A 21,560-nucleotide genomic window follows, 5' to 3' on the forward strand; every position below is an offset into this window, starting at 1 on the left:
AAAAGCTTGTGTAAGGTGATATTTATTCCCTTGCACCTAAGAGGGGTTTAATTTAAGAGTCTTTCCGAAGGGCTGAAGACAGTACCATTAATAGAATATCATCATTCCAATCAATTTGATTACAGTTTTGTGGGCAGGGACATCTTACAGCATGATGGTATATAAATCGGTATAAAACAATGAAGAAGGAGACACAAGAGACTGCAGATGCTGGAATCTGGAGCCACAAACAATCTGCTGGAGGAACTCAGCGGGTTGAGTAGCATCCGTGAGGGGAAAGGAACTATCGACATTTCAGGTCGAAACCCTGCGTCAGGACCCTGCGGCCCTGTGCCGCTGTGCTGCCCTCCGGCAGATTGTTTGTTGTAAAACATTGAAGAAACTTGGATTTGCTCTGGATGTGTCTAGTTGGGATGATTTTTGCTTGAAGTGTGTTGGAGAGAGTTGCATAAATTAATCTTGGTTGGATGATATTGAACTGGCTTTAATGTAAACCCAAAGTCTCTAAACACTGAATTTGCTGAATTGTCAAATTGCTGACTTACAAGATCTCTACGCTCAACAAATTATATCCTTCTCTATATAAGAACACTGAAATTCAATACTCAGACACCAACTGTTTTACCATCCAACTGTATTTTGAATCTCTCCAAATCTTAGACTGTATTATTCAGCTTGGCAGATGATTCTATTTCTTCCACTCCCAATGAATAAAAAGATTGCATAGGCTACAGCAAAGGTAAGAAAGAATTGTACCTTCAGTGAATAAAGAAGTAAACAGCACAATGAAAATCTTTATTGTTCAGCTTGTTATAAAGGTTATAATCAGGTACTGTGTGCAATCTGAGCTCTTGGATCTTTACATATAGGTCAGAAAACTGATAGTGCAAGATCCACAGAAGCGACTAACTGTTCAGCAGGCCCTCCAACACCCCTGGGTGACTGGGAAGGCAGCCAATATTGCTCACATGGACAATGCACAGAAGAAAATGCAAGAATTTAATGCAAGACGCAAGCTTAAAGTGAGTAAATTTCCAAGGAGCTTTGTAATAAATTAGTTTAAGAAAAGTTTATGTGAATACATCCATCCTGGACTAAATTTCTGCTTTAAAAATGTTTCGGCATGCCCACGCCTACTTCTGTAAATCCACACATGCATGCACACACACGCACAGTCTCATGGTAGGAATTAGTTGTAATGTTACATTACTGTTCTTGTTTGAAGCACTAACCTAATGGTTCATCAACTATTGTGTCTTCTGGGGCTATTCTCAGTGCCATTTGAATAGGAGGAACATTCATTCATAATCCATGGTATTGCATTGAATCCACATTGCTTCACTACCAAAGGTGACATATGGAGAGAGTTGCTGTTGGACTGAAATATTCTGAAGACCAAAAAGTTCAATCAGCATTACCCAGTGGCTAGAGATCTGAAATGTTGTGCCAAATAGATCATGACTTTTTGGGATAATGAATTTTGCAGGAGCAGGCCCTTGATCAGAACTTTTGTTTGCCTGCTATATGCCAGTAGTTCAATGCACTTCTTTGGCACCGTTCAATTTCTAGGCAGTCATATTAGCATATCAGCCCACAAGTGAATTCCATCAATCTTAAATCTAATTCCCTTACAAATTTCTGTATCCTAAATCTATTTGCCTGCAGTAGTTTGATATGATTTAATTCCTTTGACAAACATCCATCTCAGATTTTAAATTATTGAGTTATTATCTACTGCTTTTTGTGGGAGCGAATTCTACAATCAAGTGTCAGATGGCTCAGTTGGTAGCACTCTCTTTTTTAAACCAGAAGATCAGGCATTCAAATCCGACTCCTTAGGCCAATCCAGTGCAGTACTGAGACACATTGTGCTGCTGAGGGTGTTGCCTTTCAGGTGAAATGTTAAACTGAGTCTGTATCTGTCCTTTCATGTTTTTGCAGGCAGCCGTTAAGGCTGTGGTAGCCTCGAGCCGATTAGGAAATGCAAGCAACCATAGCCATAGCAATCATGATAGTGCCAAAGGAAGACACAATTCGAGTTCTGTTCAAGAACAAAGTCCCGATAAAGAAAATGGGCAAAATTTATAGCAAGGCTCTCAACGTTACTTTCATGGACTGTCTGCCTCACTGGAAGTTATGGAAAGAATGCTGGCAAGGTTCACTGGAGCAGTACTCCAAATCAATAGCAATGACGTATTTTGCAAAAAATAATCTGTAAGAAGTGTTCTGCATCTTCCTCTAGTAGTATGAATATGGCAGATTTTCAAATCATGAGTGAAGATGTGTATATATTTATAGTATTTTATGCTGTGGTATTCAGTATAGATCTACAAAAGTATAATACATAAATATAGGATGACTGCAGTTTTGGTATCCAACCATCTTACAGTCCATTTATTGGATGTAATATCCACTCAAATATTTTTTAAATAGCAGAGATTTTGTCCTAGAGGTAAATGGCATTCATTAATTTAAGTGATTAAAACAAACTAGGAGGAAAGGGCTTTGCTGCAAAACTAATACAACTTCTTTTAGTGGTGATGTTTACTGGGTTAAATTGGTCCACAGGCTTTGACTGAACAGATCAATTGGTGTAAAGCGGACTAAAATAATAGCCGTACAAGCAAATATTGTTAAATGTAATTTATACTATTTTAATCATAAATTAGCCATAAGTTGATAAAATAGGTAGTAAAAATGGATGTCTAGAATAAAAACAAAAATTGTTGACTATACAGCAGATTAGCCCAAACTTGAAAGAGGAAAATAGGCCGTTGAAGATACCAGGTCTTCCCTATTCTCTCAGGTTCAGCATTCCTTGTCACTTCTAAAAGAAAAACCTGTGTCTTGTACTATCAGGGGTACATTTTACTGCTCAGTAACTATTTATATAATAAGCATGGCCCAGGGATAGTGACAATAAGTCGTCTTGTGCATATTGTATTCTGCAATATCACACACACCAATATTCATTTCTCCTGTCTTCTTATGGACAGACTGATAAGTATGCTAATAAGTTGAAGCCAGTTCTTAATTTTACATTAAATACAACTGTTAGAATACTGATATGATATTAAATCTCATTCAAGTCTCTTTTCTCGCCTAGTAACATCTAGAGTGAACCTCTAATTTACCAATCAGCATTACTAAAAAGATTCCAGCAGACACAGTATTTTACTTTTCTAGTATTGTTTTTCCATCACTAAACTGATAATGTCTCCTTGAAAAAGTTGATACGCTCCCTAATTTTTTTCGAACATACTGTTCCATTTCAAATGAGCTCCATTTGTTACCCATACAGGAAATTCCAAAAGCGTCATCTCACCTCTTCTTCCAAATGTCTAGGACTGGCTCATCCAACCATCAATCAAAAATATTTGATTGGCGTGGCTCCTCTACCGGCTAAGTTGCTTCGCCAGCCACCTGCTGTGCCCAATTCATAAATGCAATCCAACATTATAATTGAAAGTATTTTTGGAGCTTTTGAAATATGTAACCCACTTGTCCACCTGACTGATATGTAAAGCCATTCATCAACTTACAAAAGTGACATATTCCTGGAAAAGGTTAAAGGGAAATTTTATAAATCAGAAAGGTACATTCTGGGCATTTTGGTGCCATGTATTTCTATGCACTGACACACTATTCATTACAGCAAAAAATAGTTCCATAAATTGAAGCCACATATGCCATTATAAGTCAAATATTCAAAAATCAAAGAACTACTTGGTTAACCATATGAACAGTTTTATGATAAACTTATTTACCTTTTGGAGAGTTGGTCAAACTCTCAACTTTTTGTTTCAGTAACATTTCAGTACTTTGCTTTTAAAAATGGAAGAAGATTCTTTGAAAACTAGCGATTGACCAATTTGACTTTATCAAACTAACATTTTGTAACTTAAACCCAAATCTTATTTCAAGCCAACTGAGTAGAAATCTTGATTCATGACATATCAGAAACTCTTCATCAGAAGATAACTTGCCTTCTGGGTACTGACTGACCCAATGCATGAATACAATTTTCTGTCTTCACTTGACAATGTTTGGTAAATGGTTAGATTGATATTATGTTGCTGGAATGATTTGTCAGGCTTGTTTCCATCATCAGACTCAATTCAAGAGAAATTACTTCTGTGTATTAGACAACTGACTCTTGACTTTGATTTTTTAAAATTTCTTAAAATGTCTTAACTCTTAAGACAATTTAACACTTAAACAAAGGAAATTTAAATTAACTGTAAATTTATAGGAAGTATAGTGATTGTTAAAAGAGGTGGTCCCATTGTAGGTCAGATCCCTATTTAAGATAGGTAAGAATAGATAAGTAAGATAGTTAAGAATATCTCCAATCTACATCAATAATTACAAATAATCGCATAACTCAGAACTCTGTTCCACCTTGGCATCATTGAAGCTTAACTCTTTTTGCATAATTTGGCTGCCATAAATATGTATTTCTTGTTCTCATTGTATTCAGCCTGATCATTAAATAAGTCTTTTCTAGGTCTGGACAATATGTTAGAAATTTGTTGCAGAACAAAAATGTTATGAAGGCTTGTGAAATATCATTTATTTTCCATATATTTTAGGTTATTCTGTTAGAATGTCTCAGTGAGACATAAATCATATCATATGGGGCTTTACACTCTACTGTTTACAGATACAATGCATATGTTTGTGTGAGTAAGTGAGAGAAGAAGAAGAAATGATAGAGTATTTCCCTTCTATGTGTTGACCTGCTTACTAATGCTAATTAATGGCTTTAGATGCAGGAATCAATATTACATGCGTTCTTGGGCTAAAATATTGGTGATCCCAGTGCAGTCAGTGAATGTGTCAATGCATATTCATCGCACTAGTGGAAACTCACCCCAAATATTTGCCTTAAAATGTTAAAGTTCAAAGATTACAACTTGGTAAAATATTACTCACACATCTGATGTCCTAAAATGCCAGCAGTCTGAAAAATATATATTTCACGTTCCTAAAATCAGGTGGTGAACAGCAAGATGCATTTCTATAAATGTCACAAAGCACATCAAAGCCATTAAAACCTCAGGCTGAAAAATCTTACGAATATAATTGAAGCGTTGAGAACTTCAGAAGAAGCTTATGTTTGACTTAAGGGGAAACATGTTCTGTATTCATTTGCAAAATCATCCTAAATATTCCCAATTACTCTGTGATTTTACTGAATTTCTACGTCTCTTTCCTTGGAGTGCAGCAGATGAAGAGAGGAATTCCCACAGAAATTCTCACCTATTTGAATATATTGAAATTCCTTAAGATGTGCTTCTCTTCAATTACAATGTATGCCTTTTATGCAAAAACAGATAGTTCTTGTAAATAATTATCAAAACTCCAACCCATCCTGTATTAGTAGAGATTATTAATGGGTGAGAATATTCATTTTTATATGTTGGTTGCTTTACAAATTCCAAAACTAAGCCTTTGGTTATTACAAAAATGATTGCAATTGTTTTTCTTCTTAACTAGATAAACTGCCAATGTTTTAGATTTTCTAAGTATATTAATTGTTGCATTTTAAGCTGTGAGGCAAGATTAAATTAGTGTAATAAAGCTTTAATATAATTTTGTCAAATTGGTCATTCTCTATTATTGTGCCACATAAAGTATGACATAAAACTACATCAGACAGAAAATGTAGTATTAATTACAAATTATTTGCAGATCTTCAAAGGACTTCTATCAACAAATTTAATTTTTGACATGTTATGCATATTTATAATCAATGAAATGGCTTTTTAACTGAGAATGATCCATATGGCACTATGCATTACTTGTGTGTGAGAGGAATATTTCTGCCAGGCTTTTACTAAAGACTTTCCAGCAGTATTGTGTAGAAGATAAATGTATCTTGTGTACAGCAATCTTTTTACTGCAATCTTCTTGAGGCAATATGCAGTTGATTGTATCTTGTAGTAACTATGTTTAATTTAGTTAGATGCTGCATTTTGATGATACAACAGTACTGTTATAATTCCATAACACACATATGCAGCTGAAAATGTGTTATGTTTTACATTGATTTGTGCAAATTGCAAGATTTTTAATGTGCTTCAAATATTTATTTGTTTCTTGGGCTTTCTTATTGCATTTGATGTCATTTTTATTGCATTGACCAACTTTCTCTGAAGTAACTTTTTATTCTACCACCATGCTGGCTATCTATCTGCACTCAGTAAATGGAATATCAAGGGATGCCAGATAATGGTGTGTGTTTCTTGTTTTGGTGCATGGATCAAGAGCTCATCTGCAGCTGTAAGCTGCAGAAATATGAAAGCAGCTACAAACGTTATTATGTTATCTATAATCATGAATAAAAGCTACAAAATAAGATCATTCATGACTCCAGATTCTCTGAATTTGTTTGCAATTGCAGTTATAAAAAACATTCATGTAATACTTGCCTGAGGATGGATTAACATTGAAGTATGATAGTAATGGTTATCTCATATAACTATTCATAGAATAATAAGCACAAGTGCACTATGCTCACCCAATCTCTCCTGAAGTGAAGAACTACCAAACAGCCTTGCTTCCAACATATCTCTCTGTTCAGGTTGAAGTAACTGAGTTTGTTGCAATGCCAAAATGGCCACCTGTCTTTTCATCTTCAAAGGGATTGCACATATCCAGGATTACTACGAGTCAATCTCCCATGGATTGCCCTCAGGAAGTCAAGGTCTATATAGTCCTTGTAAAGTGGCTGAAGGTGGTTAAGGAATTATTAAATTAAGATGTTCAGGCATTTTACAGTCATCCACTGTATGATTTTACATTATTTCTACTGTTAACTACGATATTCGTACTGCACCATGTGACAAATCAGACATTTTCTGAGTAACCACATCTGCCGTAAGCATCTGCAACTTGAGAAACTTCAGCTCAGAGTTTTTAAGGTGAAGTCTGAGTTGCTGATATACAGATGCATGAGGGAAGGCATTGTGCACCTGGATTGTAATAGCCAAAATTTGAAGAGTGTTCAGGGACAGAAGGATGATACAGGCCATCCCGTGGTTACGAACACCCAACCTATGGACACCCATACATATGGTTGAGCTCCCATAACATTAATAAATTCAAAAGTCCAATGTACGTACGTACGGAGACATTGGTGACATCTTCCCAGTTTTTTTGTGATGCCAGGTGCAGATAATCCTGGATTCAGGAGGGGAGGGATCACCACTGCCTGGCTGACCATAAGCATTGTGTTAGGTATAAGATCTTAATCATTAAGAACTTTTTCCTCTGTTAGTTAAGGCAGTGCTGTACACTGAAAGCAATATTGAATTTCATCAAAAGTGATTTGCGGTTATTGAGAGGTAACTCTGAGATATAGAAAGTCCATATTTTCTGGATCTTTACTGTCAGAGGGCAGGCTGGTAGAAGCACTTTATTTTGTGGATATTAAGTTGAAGGCCCATTCTCTTGCAAGCTTCAGTGACCATGTCAATGATGACTTTGAGCTCAACCACAGCATGTGAAGTTGAGGTGATCTTAGTTCTGCACTGAAGGCCACGTAGGTTGAACAGATTCCCATTTCTTCTTTCAATTAGCTCCACTCCGGTAGAAAACTTGTTGGAGTTAAAGTGTAGCATTGTGACAAGAAAAATTGAGAAAAGATTTGGGGTGGTGGTGCAGCCTTGCTTGACACTGGTCTGCAATGAGATTGGGTCTGATGTGGACCCATTCATTAAAATCAAGGCTTGCAATCCATCATTCAGTCTGATGGTGCCAAAATTAAGCCGAAAAATAGGGTCTTAAACTTAAATAAAAGCAATTACATAGGTATGAATGGCAAGTTGGCTGAAGTAGATTACAGAATTAAGTTAAAATCTATGAAAAGCAGTGCCAGATAATTACATTAATTTTTCATATTTCTCAATTTCAATAATAAAGATTCCATAAGAAAGGTAAGGATAAAGTAAAGCTTAAAAATATGCTTATAATCAGCATCATTAGAGGGATACAGCATGGAAATGGCCCCTTCACCCCACTGAGTTCAAGCCAGTCATCAAGTACCCATTTTTACACTATTCCTCTCCTAAGCCATTTTATTCTCCCCACCTTTCACCAACTTTCCACCACCCATTTCCCCCCATCCCCCCAATTTTAACCATTCACCTACACACTAGGGGCAATTTACAGAAGCCCATTTACAGTTCACAGAATCCAATAACATCTACCAACCCATCCATTGTTGGGCTAATAACAGGAAACCCACGGAGCCACCAGGAAAATATGCCAAGGTACAACCAGAGGTCAGGATTGAAGTCGGGTCACTGGAACTGTGAGGCAGCAAGTCTACTAGCTCTGCTAATAAGCTGCCCCAAGTACTAGTGGGTCCAATGACTGGAAGCCTTCAACATACCCAACAATTAACTGTACACTACTTCTGATCTCACCTAATCCTGTACACAGATTCAGTAATATATGCTTATTCTTTTACTGCAAATCACTTTCAACACGGTAGTGTAGCAGTTAGCGTGACACTATTACAGCACCAGTGACCCGGGTTCAATTCCGGCCACTGCCTATAAGGAGTTTGTACATTGTCCCTGTGTCTGCGCGGGTTTCCTTCGGGTGCTCCGGTTTCCTCCCACATTCCAAAGGCGTACGGATTGGGAAGTTGTGGGTGTGCTATGTTGGCGCCGGAAGCATGGCGACACCTGCGGGCTGCCCCCAGAACATTCTACGCAAAGATGCATTTCACTGTGTGTTTTGATGTACATGTGACTAATAAAGAAATCTTATATGTTTGTCTTATTACAGTATAAACCTGCATGTTTGTCTTTACTTCCACCAGAGAATTATGTGACTTGCTGACTTCTCTAGCATTTTATGATTTTATTTCTGATTTCCAACCTCCACAGCTTTTTCCTGCATATCACTGCCCTGACATAAAGCAGGGATTAAAATAACACTTCACTTCAATGCAGCAAAGGCAGAAACTGCTAATGCGGAGCGACTGATTGGAAGGTGAGGGACCTGAATGCCTGTTGAAGTTAAACTGAGAAGGGGGCTCCAAACTAACTGATTTCTGATTACATTTGCACATCCTTTAGCACATCTTCAGTGGTTCATTATTTGCATGCAATAAAAGGGTCAAAAAGCGGAGGAAGAGGATTCCAAGTTCTTTGCCTTCTGATTGCATCTGCAGATCTTTAATCTAAAGCATCTTCTGGTTTCTTTGTTCGTACGTAATAAAAATCTCACTTAGCTGGGGGAAGGTGACTCCAAGTTGAGTAATTTGATTACATCTGCACATCTTTAATCCTAAATCATCTTGGTTGATTTGCATGCATGTAGTAAAAACCAGCAGGCGTGGAGGAGGTGATTCCAAAACTATAGGCTTTTGACTGGTGTGGCACAGTTTTAGTGCAACTCCCTTCTGTTTTTCATTGTTTGCAATTAGTAAAAATCTCCGATAGTCCAGTGTGATGCCATTCTAATATGACTGGATTCTCCTCCTCCTACATTTAATCCTAAATTATTTCCTTTGTCCTTTAGCTTGCATAGAAATAAAAATATCAGACTAGTGAGGGAAAGTCCCTCCAAGATGATTGGCTTCTGATTGCATCTGTATTTATAAATCATCTTCTGATATCTTATTTGCATATAATAAAAATCGCCAATACTTTGGATTAGGAAGACACTCTAGGTTAATTTCTGACTGTAAATTGATTTAATTTACTTTGCAAAGTCTTTTGACTCTATCACTCAGAGGGATTATAGAGAATCTTTCTCAAATTGGCTGCCCTCGAAAAATTGTCACTATCCTCCACAGGATCCATGATAACATATAAGCCACAACTTTCAACAACAAATCCACCACAGCCCTAATCACAGTGTAGAATATAGTCAAGTAAAATTGCATCAAGTAATAATCCCCTTCTCAATCTTCCTCGCTACTTCACCTCTCCTCTCTGCTGAAGTAGGAACAATCCACAGGAAACTGTTCAGCCATTGTTACTTGCACTCCAGAAGCAAGACCTCTCCAACCTCATTTACAGCACATAGAGAAAGTTGCATATGTGCTCACAAAGAGACAAAGCTCCAAGTTATAGTTGACCCCTTCACTGGTGGATGTAAGTTTAGACCTTACACTAAACACCTGTCATTCCACAACCTGTAACATCATGTCCCAGGCCCACAACCTCAGCACAAAATGATCCTTCTTCAATCAAGATCCATGGCAAGACCCTGAAAACATGGATTACCCATCACATTTTGAGAAGTACACCTCAGCAGACATTGATGACAACATCCACCACCGTTTCCAATGTGCCAGCACAGACTTTGGCCACCTGAGGATAAAAGTATTCAAGATCTCAAATGTGATACCAATAGCTGAGCCAGCAATGATCCCCACCCTCCTTTATGCTTCAAAGGCAACTTACCACAGGCATCTGAAACATAAAAAAGGGTGGGGATTCTAAAAATACCACCAACAATCCAACATCTGGAAAATGTTCCAAATTTGCTGCCAAGATAAATATAAGATAAGATAAAATATCTTTATTAGTCACATGTACATCGGAACACAGTGAAAAGCATCTTTTGTGTAGAATATTCTGGGGGCAGCCCACAAGTGTTGCCACACTTCCAGTGCCAACAAAACATGCTCACATGTATCACATGCAAATATGTCAATATTCTTGAAAAAGAATGTAATGTTCTCAATGACTCACAGGAATCCTTTGTCTGCCTAAGGCTACTCAAGCTGGTTGAGAAGCTGATAGGAAGACCATAAGACGTAGGAGCAGAATTAGGCTATTCGGCCCATCGAGTCTGCTCCACCATTGATCATGGCTGATTATTTTTCCCTCTCAACCCCATTCTCCTGCCTTCTCCCTGTAACCTTTGACACCCTTACTAATCAAGAACCCAATCAACCTCTGCTTTAAGTACACCCAATGACATTGCTTCCACAGCCATCTGTGGCAATGAATTCCATCCTCCAGCTAAAGAAATCCTCCTCATCTCTATTCTAAAGGGACATCCTTCTATTCTGAGGCTGTGCCCTCTGGTCCTAGACTCTCCCACTACTGGAAACATCCTCCCCACATCTACTCTATCCAGGCCTTTCAATATTCGGTAGGTTTTCATTAAGGTCCCCCCTCATCCTTCTGAACTCCAGCAAGTACAGGCCCAGAGCCATCAAACACGCCTCATATGTTAACCCTTTCATTCCCAAGATCATTCTTGTAAACCTCGTCTGGACCCTCTCCAATGCCAGCACATCCTTCCTTAGATATGGGGCCTAAAACTGCACACAATACTCAAAATGTGGCTGACTAATGCCTTATAAAGCCTCAGCATTACATACTTGCTTTTATATTCTACTCTTCTTGAATGAATGCTAACATTGCATTTTGCCTTCCTTACTACCAACTCAACCTGCAGGTTAACCTTTAGGGAATCCTGCACTAGGACTCCCAAATCCCTTTGCACCTCTGATTTCTGAATTCACTTCCTGTTAGGAAAATAGTCCACGCCTTTATTCCTTCTACCAAAGTGCATGACTATACACTCCCCTATGCCGTATTCCATCTGCCACTTCTTGGCCCATTCTCCCAACCTGTCCAAGTCCTCCGCATTTCCCTGCTTCCTCAACACTACCTGCATCTTTGTATCATCCGCAAACTTGGCCACAAAGCCATCAATTCCATCATCCAAATCATTAAAATATAATGTGAAAAGTAGTGGACCCAACACCAACCCCTGCGGAACACCACTAGTCACCGGCAGCCAACCAGGAAAGGTCCCCTTTATTCCCACTCTTTGCCTTCTGCCAGTCAGCCAACCTTCTATCCACGCTAGTACCCTTCCTGCAATACCATGGGCTCCTATCTTGTTTAGCAGCCTCATGTGTGGCACCTTGTCAAAGACCTTCTGAAAATTCAAGTAAACAATATCCACTGACACTCCTTTGTCTATCCTGCCTGTCAAAGAATTCCAACAGGTTTGTCAGGCAAGATTTCCCGTTAAGCACTTGAGTATCCGTGTGTACGTGGAGGTCAAGCATAAACAGTGGAAGAAACACAATGGCTACTGATCCTCTCAGGTGCATTTATCGTCCTTCAGTGACCTACCCATTCCTAAAGCTCCACCTCCCCAACCTATGGCAAAGTCTGTGGCTACCATATTGGATTTTTCAACCATTTCAGAACCCACACAACTTTAGTGGCAGCAAATCATGTTTGACATCAAGGAATTGTGAAATAAGTAATCTTTAACGATTGGTCAGCTGCTTTTTGTTTTGCTTGTACATAAATAAATATATCAGATAAGCGAAGGAAGGTGCCCCCAATCGATTGGTTTCTGGTTGTATCTGTAAATATTTAATCATTCATGTTGCATTCTCTCCTTGTGAATAAGTGAAAATGGGTAATGGGAGTGACTCCAATCTTCTTTTGCATAGAATGCATCTGCATATCTTGAATTCTGCAACTAATTTTCCTGGTTTCTGCTTGCATGTAAATAATAATCTAAGGTAAATTAGCCCTTAAAATGTGGAGAGATTTTGTTGCAGAATCGGATTTATTATCACTGAGTTAGATGACGTGAAATGTGTTGTTTTGCTGCAGCAGTGCAGAAACATAAAACTATTATCAATCACAAAAGTAAATAGTGCAAAGAAATAAGGAGGTAGTGTTTGCTCCCTTTTGTGCTGCTTGCAGGAAAAAGGCACCACTGACAAGTTGGATGGCTTTTGACTTCATGCCCACATGCCAAATCATCTGGGTTGCATGAAATAGCAGCCAGGGCCTGAGGACAGAGGGGTGGAGGCACAAAATGGCGCGGGCATTGGCCCGGGGTGCGGGGGGAGACAGACAGACAGCGACAGCGGTCACGTGCCCCCCCCCCCCCCCCCCGGCCGTTGAAATGACGTAATTTGAAAAGAGTGTGGCGCGGGCGGGGTTTCGGTGTTGTCGCCTCTCCCCGTCACCCGGAAGGGGACGGCCCTCCGCCGCCTTCCCTCGCCTGACTTCTTTCCTGTGGTCGGAACTTGAGCGTCGCTGGCAGCGGAGCCGCGGCATCGGTGTCGGGCAACAAAAAGGGCGGCCCTGCCTTCATCCTCCACCGAGTCTGGAAGCGGAGCAGCCGTGCGCTTGTCCGGCGGAGAGTGGAAGATGGGCCACTGATCCTCTCGGTCTCCCCCTCAGTGTTTGGTAACTCCTCACTACTTTCACTTTGGGGACTAGCTGCTTGGTTATCGTAACTCTAATTTTTTCCAAAGAAATCTCACCAGTGATGCACTTTCCTCCAAGCAGGGGAAGCAGAAGTTTAAAAGTTCAATTCAGAGTCACAAAAGGTCCCTTTAAAGTTTAAGGGGTTCTTTTCTCGTCAGAAGTCAGCTATTATTGTGTGGTCAAGGGGTTGTATTTATATAATATTGCTATAAAATACTAGTCCTAAATCTTTTAACCAGGAGGTTTTAGTTTATTTTTCCCCACAGGATGTGTATGTTGGTGTCCAGGTATTATTTGATTCCTAATTGCCTCCTGGGCTAAGTGGCCATTTCAGAGGGTGGTGAAATCCACCACGTTGGTGGGCTCAGAGTCACGTGTAGTCAGAGTTGATAAACAGAGCAGATTTCCTTCCCCGAAAGAAGTACATCGGTGTGCCAGATTGTTGCTTAATGGCCACAATGTTGATACAGGCCTCTTATTCTCCATCTATTTAACAAATTCAATTTAAATTCTCCAGCTGGAGTGGGATTCAAACTTTTGAACAGCTCACTGATAGTCCAGATATCTGGACCACTATTCTGGTTTAAAAAAAAATCAGGCATCATTCCCCTGCCTTGCTTATTCTGAAAGTTTATAACCAATTTGCACACTGTCCCTCTTGCCTCATCTGAAGCCATCTTAAAGCAACTCATCTTGCAGCTGTGGGAACACCTATATAGCATATTCAGTTGTTGGAAATAAAAAAAAGACACTTAAAAAGGCAAGCAGTTTGCACCCAGGAAGCTATTTCATAGCAATGTGATAATGATCAGATTGCTATGTTGATGAGTGAGGATCTGTTATTTTATCTATTTCTTTCAATAGTACATTGATTTGAACCTTTTGTAAGGGTATTTATATTTTCTATATAAAATGCTCAACTGGAATGTGACCTGAGAGATTGCTCTAGTAATCTGAAATGTAAACATAAAATAAAATATTCCTGGAAGTAACTTTTAAAAGAATTTTACCAGTTGAGGAAATGAACAATGCTTGTGTGTTCTTTTTTTAAAGAGGAAAGGAATTATTGAGCTGCATTCTAGATATTGTAGCTATCAAAATCTATTAAAGGTCAGTCTATATTTTTCTGAGCTAAGGTCTTTCTTCCTATTTGGACTACTCATCAGACTTCTGGTCATGGCCCTTGGAATGTTGTGGAGAATGGCCTAGGGCAGTACGAAAACTTTATAACCCCTGGAAGATCTGGAATTTTGAATGTGCTAGCCTGTAAGAGGGTGGATTTTAACTCACCAGACAGTTCTGAAGTTACACTTGCAGATTTTTGCAATGGAGCTGCTCCAGTGATATTAGTTTTAGTGATTTATCAGCAATTAACATTTATAAGAGTACATTTTATATATTTAACCAAGCTGTGAATAGAAAATCACTGTGAATATCAACATCTTCTTGATAACTTAGTTTTTAAAGTCATGGATATGTGGCATCAATTTAGTTCCTTTGACAGTTCAGAATACAGAACATTCTTGAAAAATGATTGTTGATTTATTTCTCTAAAATCTGTAGTTCATGTTAAAAGGCAGTATTCCTGTGGAAAAGCGCGTTTTGATGAGATGGCAATTAGATTCTAGTAATCCATCATGAATTTTCATTAACTTTGGAACAATACAAATGTGCATTAACAAACTGCTTTTAATTTAGGATATCATCCTGTGAATTTTTTTTACAGTTGTGAAGTCAGACAAAAATGGATTTTAGAAAGTCTTTGAAAGCTTGAAATAGATTTTAAGGGGAGTTTTAAAATTTTTTAAAAATTTTATTTACAGCATGGTAACAGGCCCTTCTGGCCCAACAAGTCCGCGCCGCCCAATTTAAACCCAATTAACCTACCCGTACGTCTTTGCAATGTGGGAGGAAACCGGAGCACCCGGAGGAAACCCACGTAGACACAGGAGAACGTACAAACTCCTTACAGACAGCGATGGGAATCGAACCCCAATCACTGGCACTGTAATAACGTCGCACTAACCGCTAAACTACCGTGCCGCCCAATCTCATGGGAAGAGAGAGATGTGGTGTTAGTGATGTGTGGGAGGGAATCCTGTGGCATATATATCTGAGGGTGCAACTACCAATGGTGAGGCGGAAAGATTGGGGAAATGCACTGTTGGGAGAAATGTAGAATTCTTAAGTTTGGTAAATGGCTCAGACTATAGCTATACCTACAGAAGTTTAAATGAGCTATTCATTGTTAGCTTTACAGATTTGATCATTTGATGATGGGGGGGAGAAGTCAGCTTTTTCTAATTTATTCACATTTGAAATTAATTTTGTAAGAGTTGTAGTTTAGCAAAGTGGAGTTTGCAAAGTATGATATCCTGGCCAGTCTCAAGTTCACAAAGAGAATGCTCTCAGCTTGCAGATCATACCAACAAGCAGAAAGCTTCATAGTTTTTAAAACAAAATTTCAATTTAAATAATGATTATAAACAGAGTGGAGAATTTTATTTGCATATTTCGTGGACTTTTAAATTTATTTATGGGGTTATGGTCAATGGCGAGGCTAGCATTTATTGAAGCATTTAGTGATAGTGCATTGCTGCCTTAAGCCTCAGCAGTCAGGTGAATTTTCCCCTATAATACTGTTAAGTAGTTTTGCCCATTATTGCATTTTCCAAGAATCTATTCACCCACTCGCGGACCAGAGTGGTCCCTGTGGAAGAGGGGCGGGGGGGGGGGGGGGGGTGGTGGTGGAGAAGAGATTACCTGTGCTGGGATCCTATTGGAGCTGGTGGAAATGGCAGAAGATGACATCTTGGATGTGGAGGCTATTGAGGTGAAAGGTGAGGACTAAGGGATCTCTACCCCAGTTCTCTCTGGGGAGGGGGTGAAAGCAGCTGTGTGTGAATGGGAGGAATTGCATGTGAAGGCTCTGACAACTATGACAGAGGAGAAGCTACATCTCTGGAAGAAGTCCTAGACTGAAAGTCTCATCTTGAGAACACGTGGCAGAGATGGAGAAACTCAGGAAAAGGGGTGGCATCCTTGCAGGAGGCAGAATGATTGAGGTAGCTGTGGGAGTTGGTGGGTTTATAGTAGATATCAGTGGCTAATTTGCCTCCTGAGAGAGTGAAAGAGAGATCCAGAAAAGGAAATGCCAGAGGAAGCCCAAGTGAATTTGAGGACATGGTGGAAGTTGGTGGCAAAAGTGATTAAAATTGACATGCTCGGCATGAGTTCAAGAAGCAGCACCGATGCAGTTGTTGATGTACCGGGGAACGAGTTGGGAAGGGGTGCCAGAGGAGGTTTGGAACAAGGACTGTTCCACGTGGCTAACAAAAAGATGAGCGTGGCTGAGGCCCATGCAAGTGCCCAGGTCTACACTTTTTGATCTGTTTTAACAAAAACATAAATTGAACCAGGCTAGTACAGTATTCATTTATTGCCTGTTCATTCATAGCCAGTGCTATCTTGTTGCCCACTACAGGCAACCCCCCCGCGGTAAAAGAGAGTTGTGTTTCCAGAAAACCATCTGCCCTCTGATTTTCCATAATGCAAAGCCACATCTGTGCATGCATTAAGAAATGCAAGTTGGTGGGGGGGGGGGTGGAATTAAAATTGGCACACATTCTGTGAGACTGAATTTTAATTCTGTATCTCAGATTTTTTTTGGTAGTGCTTTGTGAATTCCTTAAGGGTGAATTTCTATTACCTGAACTGCTGTAATGTGGGGGGTGCCTGTATTGCATTTTCTAAATCTCTTTACTCCTCTTGCCACTTTCTTTTCCAATGCTATACCCTTGGGGCACTCTGGTCAGGTTCTGCATGCTGATTCCTCTGCCAGCTCTCAACCTCTTCGGTTCGCCTTGAATAATCTCCAGTTCAACATTGGGAAAGTGGAACCCATTGCCTTTGGCCTCTGTTGCAAGCATTGCCACAGAAACTATTCAGTTTATGGCTAATACCTCTTGTCAGCATCCTAATTAACCCAAGCCAAATTTTTCATGTTTTCCATAACAAAAGTTGTCTAATTCCACCTCTGTAACTTGCCTCTTTCTGCCTCTCTTTCTGACCTTGTGCTGAAATCAACATTTGTTTTTCCCACCTCCGAAACCAACCGTTGTAATGTTCTTCTTGCTAGCATCCCATTTTATCCCTCTATAGCATTCATTTCATCCAAAGTTCTGCCTATATACATTACTTTGTGGTCATTAACATACAATTAATTCTAAGCTTTTGCAGTAATTATAACAGCAATTACGGCAAAAGTAGCTATGCTGTAGCATTTTGGAATTGGTTTATTGTCATGTACAGTGGAAAAACTTGTCTTGCATACTGTTCATAGAGAAATTCATTACACAATGCATTGAGAGATTTAAAAGTGTAGAACCATTACAATAGAAGTAATGAACGGATCTGCAGGGAGCAACTTGCAACGAGTCGCCTTGCTCTGGCGCTGTGGGAGGAATTGAGGTCATGGGAGATGCTACATAAATGAAGTTCTTCCTTTAATAAGGTTTTTACCCACCTCCCTCGCTCTTCACACACACTTCCCCCCCCACCCCCCCCCAAAAAAAACACACAATCTTTTGGTTTGATGTCTATTTTTATTTGGCTTAATTTGTGCAGATTGTCTTCAATACAGAGAAAAATAAACCACTATGTAACCTGTTGCAGCATTCAGTAGAATGAGTTTCATTCAACGTCCCCTTTTCATTAATACTGATTTTCTAGTTCATTGCCATTTTACATTTTGTAAATATTAACAGAATGATATTCAGGTGTAGGTTTTTGTCACTAATTTTAAATTGAGGATGTAAGTAGCCACATATTGCATGTCATAATGTCAGGTATTTGTTCTGTAGCAGCTACAGCAGCAATGCCTAATCTGGCTGGATTGACCTGCAGGTAAATCCTGATGTTGTAAAATTAATGGCTGGGCAAAGAAATCATACCATCAAATGCTGTAGTGCAGAACATAAAAACACAGTTGTCAAAAAAGCAGCAGGTGTGAAAATCTCTTTTGTAAGACTTATGTTGATTTTTTAATGTGGTTTCCCATTTTGAAGCCTTACCACAGCACTACTACATCCACTCAAGTTTGATGTGCAACTGTGTTAAGTCGATTCTACTAAAGTTCAGAAAATTGAATATTTAAGATATCTTTCTTGGAGCTTCTAGTAAGGTTTTTTTCTGCTGTTTGGCTGATATCGGGTTCTACAAGTGCCCTGTCATGAAGGCAGTTTGCCATTTGTGTGTAAATCTCAGGCATTTCAGCTCTCATTACAGCAGCTCATCCCCACCTGGTGATGCTCACATCTCCAGTAAAGGGCTATTTTGTTCTATCCGGGTAAAATGACAGACCCACCAACCATATTGTTCTGTTGATTATGTGCCCATCACGGCATGGTATTTTGTTAATGATTTGACACTACTGCTTACAAAACCAAAATTTTTAATGCTTTTTTTTAAAAAGTTGAATCTTGTGTCTAGTGATTTAGAGCTGATTTTCAGCATGGATTTGTAATTTAAGGAATAACCTCAAAACAAAAAAGAATGCGTATTGTTTTTTTCCGTTCTGAAGTGTTTTCAGACCACAGCTGAGGTGTCAAAAACTGAATAACATGCTTCTGCATACAGCCACTGATTATTTTTTAGTTGAGTTCCATGTATTTTATTCTTGCAGTAACTACTAAAAGATGTACATTCACAGTCATTAAAAGAATTGTTTAATGCTCTGCATAGTTGAATAACCCACTTTTATTGTCCTGCCTTATGAATAAATTGTCGCTGAGTTAGCAATTGATAGGGAATGCCTATAACTACAGGATATTAGCAGGTGTCTACCTTCGGGACAAGAGCAAAAAGGAACATATCAGCATCAAAATAAGTTTTTAATATTCTGCTCAGATGACTGCTTGCATTCTGAAAGTTTGGACTAATAGTAGAAAATAATGGACAGATGGGCATGTCATTCAATCTCTGCTTAAAAAAGCTAGGTTATTATTGGCACAATGTGCTCACTTCTCTGTATTCTAGCTTTTGTATATTTCCACCTTGTGTACACTTTTTTTGTTCCAGCTGGTGCTCTACTCTCACCAAAACTAACTCCATGACAAATTTAATCTGGCTAATTGCTGCTCAGTCATTGGCAAAATGATAGACATTTATTCACCCCCTAATGAAGGGTGTCGGCCTGAAATGCTGACTGTCCATTTCCCTCCATAGATGTTGCCTGAGCCACTGAGTTCCTCTAGCATTTTGTGTTGCTCCATATTTCCAGCATCTGCAGTCTCTCTCGTGTCTCTACTATTTTTCAGATTTTTTTTTCACTAATTAGTTCTGCAGTTATCCTGCTGATTGCAACAATCTTTGTAGAACCTGAACCGTGACTTCTGGCTAATGTTATTGAAAGCATTTGATACAGGATCAGTGTGCCCTGGCATTAGGGTTAGTAAACAGAGCACGACTGAGTTAAGATTGTTGGCAGCATACTATGCAGTGAATTTGTTATGATCTGAAATACACTTACTGAACAGTAATGGAAGTAGATTAGGTAGTAATTTGCAACAGGATGTATTATTGAAATCAAGAGATTTGCAGGGTCATTCGGGGAAATACAGAGGAGTGGATTAATTTTAAAGTACCATTCCAATAGTTCCAGTGGCACAATGGGCTAGTTTATCCTCTATATTCTGGCTTTTGTATTTTTTCCACCTTGTGTACTTTTTTTGGTTCCTGCTGGTGCTTTATTCTCACCAAAACTATGACAAATTTAATCTGGCTAATTGCAGCTCAATCATTGGCAAAATGATAAATAACATTCACCTATTAACCTGCTTGAACATGGTCCAAAGAACTGAATACCAGAGATAAGGTGAGAGTAACAGCCTCTGGTTTCCAGGCAGCTTTTGACCAGGTGTGGCCTTGAGGAACTTTGGTAAAATTGAGATCAATAGACATCAGGGGAAAAGCACTCCAGTGTTTGGAGTCCTTCTCTCACAAAAGGAAGGTGATTGTTGGAGGTCAAGCATCCCAACTATAGAACTCCTCCGCAGTTTGTCTGGGCAATATCCTAAGCTCAACCGTTTTGGCTGCTTCATCAGTGGTCTTCCTTCCAGCATAAATTCAGAAGAGGAAAAGTTTGATTACACAATGTTAAATTCAGTTTTCAATACAGCAAATGAAGTAACATACTGCTTGAGCTAATAAACCATGGCCATTTCTAGCAAGAAAGAGTCTAACCCTCTATCCTTGATATTCAATGGCATTAACCAAGTTCCCCACCATCAACATCTTGAGGGTCACCATTGACCAGAAGCTTGACTGAACAGGCCACATAAATGGCTTGACTACAAGAGCAGGTTAAGTTTTGGGCATCCTTTTCTGAGTGACTTACCACCTGATATCTCAGAGCCCATCCACCACCTACAAGGCACAATTCAGGGGCGTGATGGAATACTCTCCTATCCTGAGTGAGTGCTGCTCCAAAAACACTCAAGAACCTTGACACCATCCAGGACAAAGCAGGTTGCTTAATTGGCATGCACCCTATCATTCACTCTCTCCACCTCTAGCGTATTTGGTTGTAGTGTGTACTTTTTTGCAAACTGCACTGTAGTTTTTTGTCAAGGCAGTTCAACAGTATTTTCCAAATCTGTAAGCTCTATCTGCAAGAAAATTATAGGCAGCAGGGTGTAGAGAACCTGAAGTTTCCATTCAAGTCGCACACCATTCTGACTAGGAAATAAATCACTGTTTCTTCAGCAATGGGTCTGGATCCTGAAACTTCCTTGCAACAGTATTATTGGAGTTTGTCATAAGTGGCTTAAGAGTTATGTTGTCACTATCTCTCAAGGGCAGTTAGGCATGAGCCTTGCCATCAGCACCATTTCTTCCCAAAATATTAATAAATGCACCAATTTAATCTGTAACTTCTCTATTAAAATGCTCTTGATTATTTTCAACAAGGTTGCTATCTAGATTTTCTGCACTTAAAACCACTAACTTCTTGCCCCAGGGCTGCTTCAGTTTGGCTATCGTGGTCATTGTCACTGCAAGTGTCCTGTAACACAGCAACGATGGCCTGTATATCACCTGGCTGAAGGGGATAACAGTTGATGTTTTTGTCAATGCCATCTGTTAACATTGACAATGACAAAGCACTGGAAAAAGTACTGTTAATGCTGTCTCATTAAAATTCTACAATCAAGAGCAACTAATGTCTTCCTCCTAGCATATTAACCTCAGCATCAATGAATGATCACCTTGGGCCAGCCCTGGTTTGCAGGTCACTTTATCTATATGCCCGAATCCCAAAATAAGAACTTTATTCCAAGC

At 39.3% G+C, this 21,560-nt stretch overlaps 2 protein-coding genes across 6 annotated transcripts in view; both read left to right on the plus strand.

The window, feature by feature from the left end:
• The window catches only part of LOC127582685 (calcium/calmodulin-dependent protein kinase type IV-like), a 95,466-nt gene extending 89,100 nt beyond the window's left edge, over positions 1-6,366 (plus strand). The window contains exons 10-11 of one of the 2 annotated variants that reach the window (XM_052038236.1): positions 870-1,022; positions 1,942-6,366. In XM_052038236.1, coding sequence (XP_051894196.1) covers positions 870-1,022; positions 1,942-2,088 — 300 coding nt within the window. In that variant the 3' untranslated portion in view covers positions 2,089-6,366. The remainder of the gene's footprint in view (positions 1-869; positions 1,023-1,941) is intronic. The other variant, XM_052038237.1, reaches the window with a different exon arrangement.
• A 6,601-nt stretch (positions 6,367-12,967) lies between these two features.
• LOC127582473 (PWWP domain-containing DNA repair factor 3A-like) overlaps positions 12,968-21,560 on the plus strand; it is a 58,420-nt gene continuing 49,827 nt past the window's right edge. For all 4 annotated transcript variants that reach the window (XM_052037755.1, XM_052037761.1, XM_052037762.1 and 1 more), the window contains exon 1: positions 12,968-13,202. The gene's annotated coding sequence lies outside the window, so the exon portion shown is untranslated. The remainder of the gene's footprint in view (positions 13,203-21,560) is intronic.

The sequence above is a fragment of the Pristis pectinata genome, chromosome 24, assembly GCF_009764475.1.
Source record: "Pristis pectinata isolate sPriPec2 chromosome 24, sPriPec2.1.pri, whole genome shotgun sequence".
Taxonomy (NCBI): domain Eukaryota; kingdom Metazoa; phylum Chordata; class Chondrichthyes; order Rhinopristiformes; family Pristidae; genus Pristis; species Pristis pectinata.